Source organism: Eretmochelys imbricata, chromosome 3, assembly GCF_965152235.1.
Source record: "Eretmochelys imbricata isolate rEreImb1 chromosome 3, rEreImb1.hap1, whole genome shotgun sequence".
NCBI lineage: Eukaryota > Metazoa > Chordata > Testudines > Cheloniidae > Eretmochelys > Eretmochelys imbricata.
Window position 1 is genome coordinate 158,761,680 of NC_135574.1, and position 13,150 is coordinate 158,774,829.

General features: G+C 42.0%; 1 protein-coding gene across 1 annotated transcript in view; it reads right to left on the minus strand.

The window, feature by feature from the left end:
* DNAH14 (dynein axonemal heavy chain 14) overlaps positions 1–13,150 on the minus strand; it is a 448,557-nt gene that overhangs the window by 379,059 nt on the left and 56,348 nt on the right. Inside the window, 1 exon segment of the mRNA XM_077812193.1 lies at positions 91–347. Within this exon segment, the coding sequence (XP_077668319.1) occupies positions 91–347 (257 nt within the window).

Sequence of the window (13,150 nt, forward strand, 5' to 3'; positions counted from 1 at the left end):
TAAAAAAGAATCAGATTACTTTAAGAAAATAATATAATGAAATTAAAATGTTTTAAACCAGTGCTCCCAACCTAGAGCACCAGAAATAACCTTATAAGGTTTTCATTCTTCTTTTCATCTGGATTGGTCACGTTGCTGGAATCCTTAAATAACTCCAACAACAGCTGGACAGCATTGTGCACCAGTTTACGGAGCAGTTCTTGGAAGATCTTGTCAACTAGCTGAAGAAACCTTGAAAAGCGTTTCATCATCTGACGCCATTCACTTATCTCAACATATTTTGGATTTTCTTTGCTGTCAGTTGGCACAGACTGAAAAAGCTTTTGAGCTCCCTTCATTTCTGCCACCTACAGTGTTAGTAAAAATAAATTTAGACAGGTATGCTTTAACTCCCTGATACATCACATTCAGCACATTTTGTAACAGTCAACTTTTTATTACAGACTTTTCTGTATTGTTCAGAAATGCTTTTAAGTTCCATAGAGACAGACACACCATGGAAATTCAATTTTTCTATGCTAAATAAGACAATACTTCTGAAAGAAGTAATTTTTTATCTTTTTAATATGTTGTTAGTAGAGTATAAATAAAGATAAATATTACAAAATAACCAAAAATATACATTAGTAATAAACACTAAAATAAACTAAGGCCCTATCCAGAGTGTCCTCAAAGCCTAATGCCTACCATACTTTAATTTAGGCTTTTACTATAATATATGTTTATACACACATACATTAACTTTTAAAATTAATTCCTCAATGTCAATGCATTTGCACAAACATGCTGCATGCACACTATCCAAGGTGTTCTCAGTCACCAAAACAGGGTTTGGCAGAAGTATTTGTTGGATCACAGAACTGAAGTGCAATTTAGCAAAGAGCAGAGGTGATTTTTGGTGTCCATTGGGACATAATCAGCCTGTGAAATAATTCTGGGAGGCAGGCCATGACTGGTCAATATATGGGAGAGGAGACTGGGGGTCCTGTTGCCGGTAGTCTCAGTACAGATATAGATATTACTACACAGCACATATGATACCTCTAGGGGACTGAAGCTGCATTTGGCTGGCTCATAGAGTCCAGTGGCATTGGTTTGGACAAGATAAGGCTTTCATACAGGATTCTTCCATGTGGTGTGAACAAACATTCATTCATTATATATATATATATATATATATATATATATATATATATATATATATGGACATATCTACCAGCAGTTTAGCTGAATTAAACACTGATTCTTTAAGGAGGGCATACAGGCATGAAAGGGGGTCAATTTTATGAATTTGCCATCGTGCCAACTATGTTTTATATCTAGTATCCAACAAGCTAGATTTGTCAATGTGATAAGTGTTATAGCCATCATCAGAACAGAATCTAATTAGGATAACCCCTTTTTATTGAGTCCAGGAAGCATTAGCTTATTAATTTAATGCTAGGTTCTTTTCAAATCAATTTTCATCTTGAACCTTTTTTTTTTTTTAATCAGGACACTTGATTACTCTTAACCAATCAACAATTTATTAATTCACGCAGAAACACATTAGTATAAAATCAACATTTCCCAAATCAATTGAAGAGACAACCAATATTCTAGGCATGTACTGAACGTATAAATACAGTCTTGAAAGCAAACATTGTAGATGAGGGTTGAGGATCAGCAGCTATACCAAGGAAGAAATGGTCACTCAACCGGTACAGCAACTGTGGTTCTTCAAGATATGTGCCCGGACAGGTGCTCCATTCTAGATATGCTTGCACCCCTTCGTCTTTGATCGGAGATTTATAATAGTAGCGTCCATTCGACTCGTGCATGCACATTACTCAGCCTCATGCTCCATGCTGTTATGCAGTATTGGCAGGCAAACCACCTTCAGTTTCCTCTCTGTCAGGAAGCAAAGAACTCTGAAGCAGATGGGAAGGAGAGAGGGTAGTGAATCACCATAGGGATACATATCTTGATTGTACCGCAGTTTCTGCACAGTGAGAGTAACCACGTCGTCTTTTTCAAATAGCGTCCCTAGGGATGTGCCACTCTAGGTGGTTACTGAGCAGTTCCCCTTAAGGAGGAGGGAGCTTCGGAGTTGAGTCCAATATCAAAAGAAATCTGATGAGGTTCAACAAGGACAAGTGTAGAGTTCTGCACTTAGGACGGAAGAATCCCATGTACCGCTACAGACTAAGGACTGAATGGCTCAGCAGCAGTTCTGCAGAAAAGGACCTAGGGGTTACAGTGGACGAGAGGCTGGATATGTGTCAACAGTGTGCCCTTGTTGCCAAGAAGGCCAATGGCATTTTGGGATGTATAAGTAGGGGCATTGCCAGCAGATTGAGGGACGTGATCGTTCCCCTCTATTCCACATTGGTGAGGCCTCATCTGGAGTACTGTGTCCAGTTTTGGACCCCACACTACAAGAAGGATGTGGAAAAATTGGAAAGAGTCCAACGGAGGGCAACAAAAATGATTAGGGAACTGGAACACATGACTTATGAGGAGAGGCTGAGGGAACTGCGATTGTTTAGTCTGCGGAAGAGAAGAATGAGGGGGGATTTGACAGCTGCTTTCAACTACCTGAAAGGGGGTTCCAAAGAGGATGGATCTAGACTATTCTCAGTGGTAGCAGATGACAGAACAAGGAGTAATGGTCTCAAGTTGCAGTGGGGGAGGTTTAGGTTGGATATTAGGAAAAAGCTTTTTCACTGGGAGAGTGGTGAAACACTGGAATGCGTTACCTACGGAGATGGCGGAATCTCCTTCCTTAGAGGTTTTTAAGTTCAGGCTCGACAAAGCCCTGGCTGGGATGATTTAGTTGGGGATTGGTCCTGCTTTGAGCAGGGGTTTGGACTAGATGACCTCCTGAGGTCCCTTCCAACCCTGATATTCTATGATTCTCTGATCAAGGAAAGCACAGCCAAGCTGAATGCTGCATCAAAAGCAGAGTCATGACTTATTGCATAGTGGTCCGCAATGTATGTGCAGAGGTCAAAGTCAAAGCCCTATATATTTTAATGAGAACATTTTTGAGAATGGCTGTAAAGGTGGAAATGGACCTTGTAGAGTGAGTTTTGCATGTCCAAGGGTGCTTCAAGATTGGCAGCAACATCTAATGCAGTTGGATACCCACTTGGAAAGTCTTTGTTCAGAGATTGCAGACCCTTTTGAGCCGTCTGTGAACGAGACAAATAATTTGGGAGCCTTTCTGAAAGGTTTAGTTCTGTCAGGATAGAAGGTTAGGGTTCCTGATATCAACTGTGTGTAACAGTGCCTCTTCTTTGTCTAGGTGAGGTGTAGGATGGAAGATCAGGAGGTGAATGGGTTAGTTAATGCGGAACTCGGAAGATATTTCTGGTAAAAACTTGGCATCTGGTCATAATGTGACCTTGTCCTTGAAAAATATTGTGAAAGGGGGATATACTATAAGGGCTCCTATTTCCCCAGCTCGTCGAGCTGATGTAATGGCTACCAGAAACACTGTTTTCATTGATAAATGGAGGGGTGAGCAGGCAGCCATCAGTTCACACGGTGATCTCATAAGGCATTTCAGAACTGGACTGAGGTCCCAAACCAGAGTAGGATGTTTGACCGGTGGAAAAAGATTTCAAGCCCCTTCAGGAACCTCTCTGTCGCTGGGTGGTCGAATACGGAATAACCTTCTATTGGAGAATGGATTGCCATGATAGTTACCAGGTGGACTCTAACAGAGATCAGCAACAGCCCCAAGTTTTTTAGTTCTAGGATGTAGTCCAATATATATCTGACAAAGATAACGTTGTTAACAGAATGTGTTTGAGGTCACACCTGCAATCAAACCTTGCCCATTTTTGTAAGTAAGTGTAGTGCATAGACTTTTCTGCAGCTGAAAGTTCAGAAAATTTACTCTCTCTGAATAAGTCATTTCTAATCCTTTGAACCATTGACCAGCCATGCTTTGAGGCGAAGAACTCCGAGACTGGGGTGAAGGACCTTCCCTCATTCCTGGGAGAGGCCTGGAGAATGATCAGTGAGTAAATGGCTAGCTGTATCAAGTAAGAAAACCATGTTCGTTTGGGCCAGGTCGGAATTATTAGAATAACTCTGGCTTTGTCATTTTTATTTCATGTAGAAATTTGGATATCAGAGGAGTCAGGAGTACACATACAGTAGACCTGACAACCACTGAAAGTGAAAGGTATCCCCCAAGAATCAGTGACTCAGCCCGCCTCTGCAGCAGAACTGGGCACATTTCTTGTTTATCATCATTGTGAACAGGTCTATTTGAGGAGTGCCCCATTGCCAGAATATGTGGTGAAGAATGATGGAATCCATCTCTTACTCATGGTCTTGAGAGAGACCATGCACACTGAATTAGTTTGTGGTCCCATTTTGAACTCCTGGGAGGTAAGCTGCTGTGATGACAATTTGATTACGTATGCACCAATTGCAAAGCTAGACAGCCTTGGCGCAGAGGTAGAGAGATCTTGTCCCTCCTTGCTGGCTGGTATAGAACATGCATGACATGTTATCCATCATGACCTTTATGTGTTTGCCCCTGATTAGTGGGAGAAACTGGAGATAATCATATCTGACCACCCTAAGTAACAGGAGGTTGATGCATAGAGTGGTTTCTTGAGGCACCCACCTGACCTGAGCTATGTGGGTGTTTAGATGAGCTCCCCACCCCAATAGGGACACATCCATCATTATGACAATCATTGGGGGAGTGTGGGTGAAAGGGACTCCTGCACAAACATTGTGAAGATATTTCCACCCACCAAGATAGGTATGGAAAGTAGTGTAGTTAGACTGTGTCTGTTTGGTGAATAAAACAGCCCTGAGCCACCCCTGAAGGCAACACATTCCCAGTCTTATACGGTCTATAATAAAACTACCAACTGCCATATGCCCCAACAGCTGAAGACAATCTTTAACCGGGGTTTGAGGGCTAATCTGGATTGTGTTGACTATGTTGGATACAGCCACGAATCTGTGCACTGGGAAGTAGGCTCTTGCCTCTGTTGAAATGATATAAGCTACAATGAATCTAACTTTCACACACAAGTCAAGGGGAATTTTTGAAAGTTCAACTGTAGGCCCAATTTGAGGAGCAGGTCTATTGCTTCACAAGTTGCCTGTGAAGTTACAATTAAGGAACAACCTTTCAGAAGCCACTCATCTAGGTAAGGGAACACCAGATGTCTTTTTCTGCAGAGGTGTGCCACTATTACTGACAACACCTTTGAAAAAGACCTTTGAGGTAAATGGTAGGTTGAAAGGGAGTGCCCTGTACTGAAAATGGTCCTGACCAATAGTAAAATGTAGGAATCTTTTTGAGAGATGGGTGGATCACTATATTGAAATATGCACCCTGAAGGTCAAGGGCTGAGAACCAGTCCCCTTGGTCCAGTGATGAAATTATTGCTACAAGTGTCACCATACTGAATTTTTGTGCCTTCACGAACATGCTGAGTTGCCTTAGATCTAGGATGGGTCTCCAACCATTGTTCTTTATTGGAACCAGGAAATAGGAATAAAATCCCTTTCCTCTGTGCTGCATGAGAACCGGTTCTATAGCACCCAAGAGTCCACCATTGATAGATCCATCAATGGCTATTAGCCAGGATGGACAGGGATACAAAATCATGCTCTGAAATGTCCCTAGCCTTTGTTTGCAGAAGGTGGGAGTGGATAACAGGGGATGGATCACTCAATGATTACCTGTTCTATTCATTCTCTCTGCAGCACCTGGCATTGGCCACCATCGGAAGACAGGATACTGGGCTGGATGGACCATTGGTCTGACTCAGTATAGTTGTTCTTATAAGAATAGGAAAGAGTCCATTTCCTGCTGTAGCAGATTCTCATGAGAGTGGTCCCTATAGAGAGATGGGGAAGGGGGATTGGCAGGTGGCAGAGAAATAATGTGGATGGAGTACCCTGTGCAGAAATCTTCAAAACCCACTTTTCTATAGTGACTGACTCCCAAGCCCACCAGAGTGGTAAAGGCAGTCGCCAAAGAAAGGAAGGTAGGTGAATAGATGCAGTTGGCAAGAATGGGGATGGTAACTCAGAACCTCGACCACCCCCATCAAAATTTGTGAGTGAAGGTGGAAGACTGTGAGGTTGAAGATTTAGAAGTGAGTGGTTTTCTTCTATGGTACCTCTGTCCCTTGTGTTGAGGTTTGTATGATCTCTGGAAGCTTGAGAGTAGGACAGGACAGGATATCTGTGCTATCTGGGGCTTACTAAACTTTCTCTTGAGGGCAGGTACATAGATCCCAAGAGAACATATTAAGTAGCTCTCGAGTCCTTTAATGCAGAGATTTGTCCATGTTGTCAGCAAACAGTTTGATATCATCAAAAGGAAGGTCTTTGACTGTATTTTGCATCTCCTTTGAAAATCCTGAGAGCTGGAGCCAGGAGGCCCTCCTAATAACTACCACTGTAGAAATCAAATGGGTGGCAGTATTAGCAGCATTATGGGAGGTCTGCAGAGATATTTTAGCACGCAGCTGGCCTTCTGCAATAAATTCCCTGGAACTGTTCTCTTTGTTTTGCTAGTAGATGCTCAGTAAACAAATTCAGCTTAGTATAATTTGCATGATTATACTTTGGCATTAAAGCCTGGTAGTAGGCAAATCTGAACTGTATAGTAGCTGACAAATATGAGTTTCTACCAAACAAGTAAAGGTGCTTATGATAGGGCCTGGATTTAGCGTGGTGCTTCCTTCCACAGCCATTAACCATGTCGACCACCAAGAGTAAGGAGAGGGATGAGAACATAAAAATTCTCCTTATACAGGACAGACTGATAATATTTTTTAGCAACTCTCTTGCATGTAGGTGGAATTGTGACTGGGATGTGCCAGATAATGAGGCCCCTCTAGAACCTGCAAAAGTTAACAGGCAAGGCAGTGCGGGCAGATGAAGCTGTATGAAGGATGTCAAGCAGCTTATGATATGATTCTTTAGCCTCTTCATAAGGCATTTACAAATAATCCACAATTCTCTTGACAAGGTCTTGAAACTGCTTGAAATTGCAACCAGGGATGGAGGAGGTGGCATAACTGCCTCACCCAGGAATGAAGAAGAGATATTGGCCAGTGGAGAGATGTCTTCATCAGCCTTAGCTTCCCATTCCTCAAAGATTTCTTCCTCTCTAGAAAACTGGAACCTCAGGGAGGGTGATGAAGGTTATTTATCCGACTGATGGTGCTCAAAGCCCTAGCGAACTGCTGGCGATCGGACACTCGAGGGTTCCAGCATGGCCAAGGAGGTGGTGCATATGGCATGGGTGGAGGCATCCCTGGGGTTCATACCAGCTAGATGGTGGTTGTGGCCATTTCTCACAAGTGATACCAATCTCCTCAAAGACCTTTGGAAGAGCCTCTACACAAATGCAGAGGAGAGCCTTGCACATATATTTGGGAGACTGAGGCAAAAATCTTCATCAGAATCCGTCTCTTCCAAATCATTCCATAGTAGTGGATCACCGGACAAAACCATGAGGTGAAACAGTCAGAACTGGGCACAACGTCCGGCAACCTGGAAGTCCTCGGTACTGGGAGTATATCAGAGCCTAGAAATGAAGAGTTGGGCATCTCGAACACAGCAAGGTCTCAGGGAAAACAAAACTCCTGCAGTACCTTGTCCATGGCCTGCGCTGAAGTGACAGTGGCTGAGGGAGTTGCCGGTATTGTGAATCTTGACCACTCTAAGGGGAGTATAGAAAGACCTTGAGAAGGCTTCTTCGGTTCCAAATGAGAAGAGGTAGCGCTCTTCTTGTCGCCTCACTCCACTGATGGTGTTGATGGCCTCTCGGAGCCTTGGTCTTCATAGTCTTTAGGTTTGACAGTGCCCTTGGTACCTGAGGAACCAGCAGCCTCATGGGTACCAGGTCTGAGAGCAGTGGATACTGAAGTAGCTGGAGTCATTAGAGACCGTATTTCTTTGAGGCAGATCCCCTACCTGGAGAACTCAAGGGATGGTCATTGGGAGGAAGCCTGGGTCTTCCTCTTAGATGCCCTCATGGAGTGTAGTTCAGAGACAGACAGTGACAGTGGATTTACTAGGAGACCAGCAAACTGGGGGCAGAGAGGGGGGTCCCCTGGCCAGGGTCAGTGATTGAGTGCAGTGAGTTCTCCATTATCTCCCTGTTTTTTCTGGCTCTAGATTTTAATGCCAGACAGAAGTTGCACTTTTGGGAAATATGAGATTCCCTGAGGCAACAGCTGCATGAGGATTGTCCATCACTCACCAGGGTTGCCTCCTGGCATGACAGGCAGTTCTTGAAACCAAGAGAACTGGGCATGCCCTCCCAGTAAAGTAAAACTCCTGGGAGGAGAGAAACTATATAAAAGATATTAGAAGAAAACTATATTAAAAAAATTGAAAGTTTTTTTTAAACTACTACAAGCTAAAACTACTACTAAGAACAACTATAATAAGCTAACAAGTAAAAGAGTTAAGGGGACACATCTGAAATAAAACTCAACGTAAACAACTGCAAAGACTCCGTCTCAGGCTGAGGTGGTAAAGAAGGAACTGAAGGCAGTCCACCCACAGAGTGCTATATAACAACAGCACGGAGCACAGGACTGAGTAACACATGTGTAGACCAAGCAGACTGTGCTATGAGAAATCTCTGATCAAAGGTACAGGTGGCACAAGTGCACCTAGAGTGAAACAATCATAGTGACAACACTTGAAGAAGAACAATACAAATCGCCAAGATGTCTTCTTATTTTTATATATGATCATTAATCATCATTTCTTCAGTATTTCTAAAATGTTTTTCACACTTCTAGTGTTTCCCCAAGAAATAAGGATACCCTTTTACTAAAGGCACTTTTAAGAATATGATCCCTGCTATTTGAATGGTTTGGTGTGGAAGGGAAAGTTTGCAATATCAAAAGCAATTGCTTAAAGTTATTGTTTTAAATTTCTCTTAGGCTAATTTGCTTGGATTTATAAAGGAGGGCACACATATAACATTAGGTAGTTAAAATTCAAAATAACCTCCAGTTATTTATATTAAAAAACAGGAGAAATACAATCTTTGAAATGAAATCTCACCACTTCCTGCCCTGCTAATCTGGAAATAAGGAAGTCTTTTACACATGGCTGGTCCATACATCTGATGCTTCTGGATTCTGCAGCTTATCTGGAGTTCAACAACTCTTCTTAGACCTTGCCCCCGAAGACGGGGGCAAGTCTTTCCCACATAAGATTTTAGCAAAATTCTTCAATATCTCTTCTGGGTCCTGTGACCCTGGACAATGGGAGAGGCCATCCATGGGGTGTCATGCACAGTGACCTCAGTTTTATATACACTGATTTAAGGACTAGTTGGAGGGGACCTCTCTGATTCCTTCTGATTCCAAATGGTTCTCAGCTTTCAGATCTTAGTTTTTCTGCTGCTTCCATCAGTATCCAGTGAAGGCACCAATGCATAAAAAAAATTTTGATGCTCTTTTTAGTTGGAGGGTCTAATTAATTTCATGGATTGCATTTTAGTATTTACCCTGTTAATTTTGGTATCCCTTCCAAGTGATTTCTCTTAATATTCCAAGAAGTTATATCCTAGTTAGATGCTTATACATTTCAACATTCCCTTTTCCTTCTTGTGTTATACCATTCCTGTCACTTCTCTGATGAAACTATCATCAGAGAAAGCACACAAAATCCCTTATAATTCCTCTAAATCTAGTGAACTTAGTCCATACCTTCTTTGATAATATACAGAACTTTTCACTTCACATTTTTCAAGACTTTTCATGGGATATGAGACATTAAATTGGAGGAACAAGACCAATTATTCGCATAGAATGATATATCTTTGATTCACAATGCATACAAATGTATGGTTTGGGGTGAAGTCTAAGTCATGCACATTTCTTGAGAATACTGGCAGTGTGCTCCATTTGACCTTCAGTTTTCTGGGTCTCAGGGCAAGTTATTTATAGCTAGTTAAAGTTTATATTTTCTACACTTATCTCTGCCTCTTAATTCCTTGTAGCCAGACAGTGGGATGGGAATTCTATCCACATGCAACTCATTAAAGCTTTCTAAGTGCTTAACTTAGTTTGAAAATTTTGTTATGCGCATTGGAGCTTTCGGTCATGACCGGAACTTGAGCAGTCATCCCTAGTGGTTGAAGCAGGAATCAGCGTCTAGCCAAAGGTCAGAGTATTGAGCTGGGTCAGAGTCAGAGTGAGGAGTTGAGCCAAGGGTCAGAGTCAGACAGTCAACCCAAGGGATGGAGCTGGAGTCAGAAACAGGGGGCAGGGAATCAAGAACAAGGCAAGAACCAGGGATAAGTCAGGAAAGCAGGGCTAAAGAGTCAGGTGAGAACGCCGGGGCCAATGTAGCCACCAACCAGGAATTCACCCAGTTGCACAGACAACTTCCTGTACCTCCTTATGGCTTAACTACAGCAGCTGGACCAACTGATGGGGCTGGGCACTCCTCTAATCAGGACACCGTTGACAGTGCCTCTGGTGGTGCCAGGATTCCATTAGCCACTCATACCACTACTTACGAGCAAGCCACTGGATGGCGGCCATGATGAGAAGGCTGCCAACTCAAAAATAATGGGGGATTTCAATTATTCCCATATTGACTGGTTACATGTCACCTCAGGATGGGATGCAGAGATAAAATGTCTTGATACCATAAATGACTGTTTCTTGGAGCACCAAAAGAGAGGCAATTCTTGATTTAGTCTTAAGTGGAGCACAGGATCTGGTCCAAGAGGTGAATATAGAGGAACCACTTGGTAATAGTGATCATAATTAAATTTAACACCAAAGAAGCCCACCACAGCATCATTTAATTTTAGAAAGGGAAACTACACAAAAATGAGGAAGCTAGTTAAAAAGAAATTAAAAGGTACAGTCCCAAAAGTGAAATCCCTGCAAGCTGCACAGAAACTTTATACAGATACCATAATAGAGGCTCAATTTAAATGTATACCCCAAATTAAAAAACATAGTAAGACGACCAAAAAAGTGCCACTGTGGTTAAACAACAAAGCAAAAGAAGCAGTCAGAGGCAAAAAGGCATCATTTAAAAATTGGAAGTTAAATCCTAGTGAGGAAAATAGAAAGAAGCATAAACTCTGGTAAGTGAAGTGTGAAAGTATAATTAAGCAGGCCAAAAAGAATCTGAAGAGGAAAAAAAAAGAGCAAAGCTTCCCACACTTGAGCCATTCTTTTTAGGTGACAAATCTGAGAAACTGTCCCACACTGAGGCGTCAGTGGAAGTAGTTTTGGAACAAATTGATAAATTAACAGTAGTAAGTCACCAGGACCAGGATGGTATTCATCCAAGACTTCTGAAGGACCTCAATAGGAAATTGCAGAAATACTAACTGTGGTCTGTAACCTATCATTTAAATCAGCTTCTCTATCAGATGACTGGAGGATAGCTAATGTGACACCAATTTTTCATAAAGGCTCCAGGGGCGATCCTGGCAATTACACAGCAGTAAGCCTAACTTCAGTACCAGGAAAATTGGTTGAAACTACAGGAAAGAACAGAATTATCAGACACATAGATGAACACAGGGAAGAGTCAACATGGTTTTTGTAAAGGAAAATCACACTTCAATCTATTAGAATTCTTTGAGAGGGACAACAAATACATGGACAAGGATGATCCAGTAGATTTAGTGTACTTAGACTTTCAGAAATACTTTGGCAAGGTCCCTCACCAAATGCTCTTAAGCAAAATATGTAGTCATGGGATAAGAGGGAAGGTCCTCTCATGGATCAGTAACTGGTTAAAAGATAGAAAACAAAAGGTAGGAATAAATGGCAAGTTTTCAGAATGGACAGACATAAATAGCAGTGTTCTCCAACTGTCCATACCATGACCAGTACAGTTCAACAAGTTCAAAAATGATCTGGAAAAAGGAGTAAACAGTAAGCCGGCAAAATATGTAGATGATACAAAACTACTCAAGATAGTTAAGTCCAAAGTAGACTGCAAAGACTTACAGAGGGATCTCTCAAAACTAGGTGAGTGGGCAATAAAATGGCAGATGAAATTCAATTTTGATAAATGCAAGGTAATGCACACTGGAAAACATAATCCCAACTATACATATAAAACGATGGGCTCTGAATTAGCTGTTACCACTCAAGAAAGAGATCTTGGAGTCACTGTGGACAGTTCTCTGAAAACATCTGCTCAATGTGCTGCAGTAGTCAAAGATAACAGGATGTTAGGAACCATTAGGAAAGGGATAGATAAGACAGAAAAATATCATAATGCCTCTATATAAACCCATGGTACGCCCACATCTTCAATACTGTGTGCAGATCTGGACACTCCATCTCAAAAAAGATATACTGGAATTGGAAATGATATAGAGAAGGGCAAGTACATTATTAGTGGTATAGAACAGCTTCCATACGAGGAGAGATTAAAAAGACAGACTTTTCATCTTGGAAAAGAGACGACTAAGGAGGGATATGATAGAGGTCTATAAAGGTCTTGACTGGTATGGAGAAAGTGAATAAGGGTAAGTTATTTACTCCTTCGCGTAACACAAGAACTAGGGGTCATTGGTCATTGTCAGAAGACAGGTTACTGGGCTATTTGGACCATTGGTCTGACCCATTGTGGCCATTCTTATGCCTGACACTCTATGGATCCGAGTTCAAAACCTGTCGATCCTCACACTCTCCTTTCCTAGGAATTGTATATTTTAACTTACACTTAGTTAATCCTCCCCAGAGATGATGTCCGATCTGTTGTGATGGGCTTACTGACTCTCAGGCTATGTCTTCACTAGAAACACTGTAGCTGTGCTGCTGTAGCACTTCAGTGTGGACAATCATAGCAACAGGAGGGGTTCTCCCATTGCTGTTATTAATCCACCTTCCCAAGAGGTAGCAGATAGAACAACAGAAGAATTCTCCCTGCAACCTAACATTGTCTACATTGGGCATTAGGTTGGCTTAACTACTTTCTGCGGGGTAGTGGATTTTTCATATCCCTGAGCAATGTAGCTGGGTCAACCTAAACTTTTTAGCATAGACCTGGCCTCACTGTCTTTAGTTCTGAGAGGAAGCCAAAGGTTTGGAAGACAAAGATTGATGGCACTCTTAAGCCTGATCTACACCTAAGATTCACACCCCAGAGAGAGACAGTTAAGCCAGCC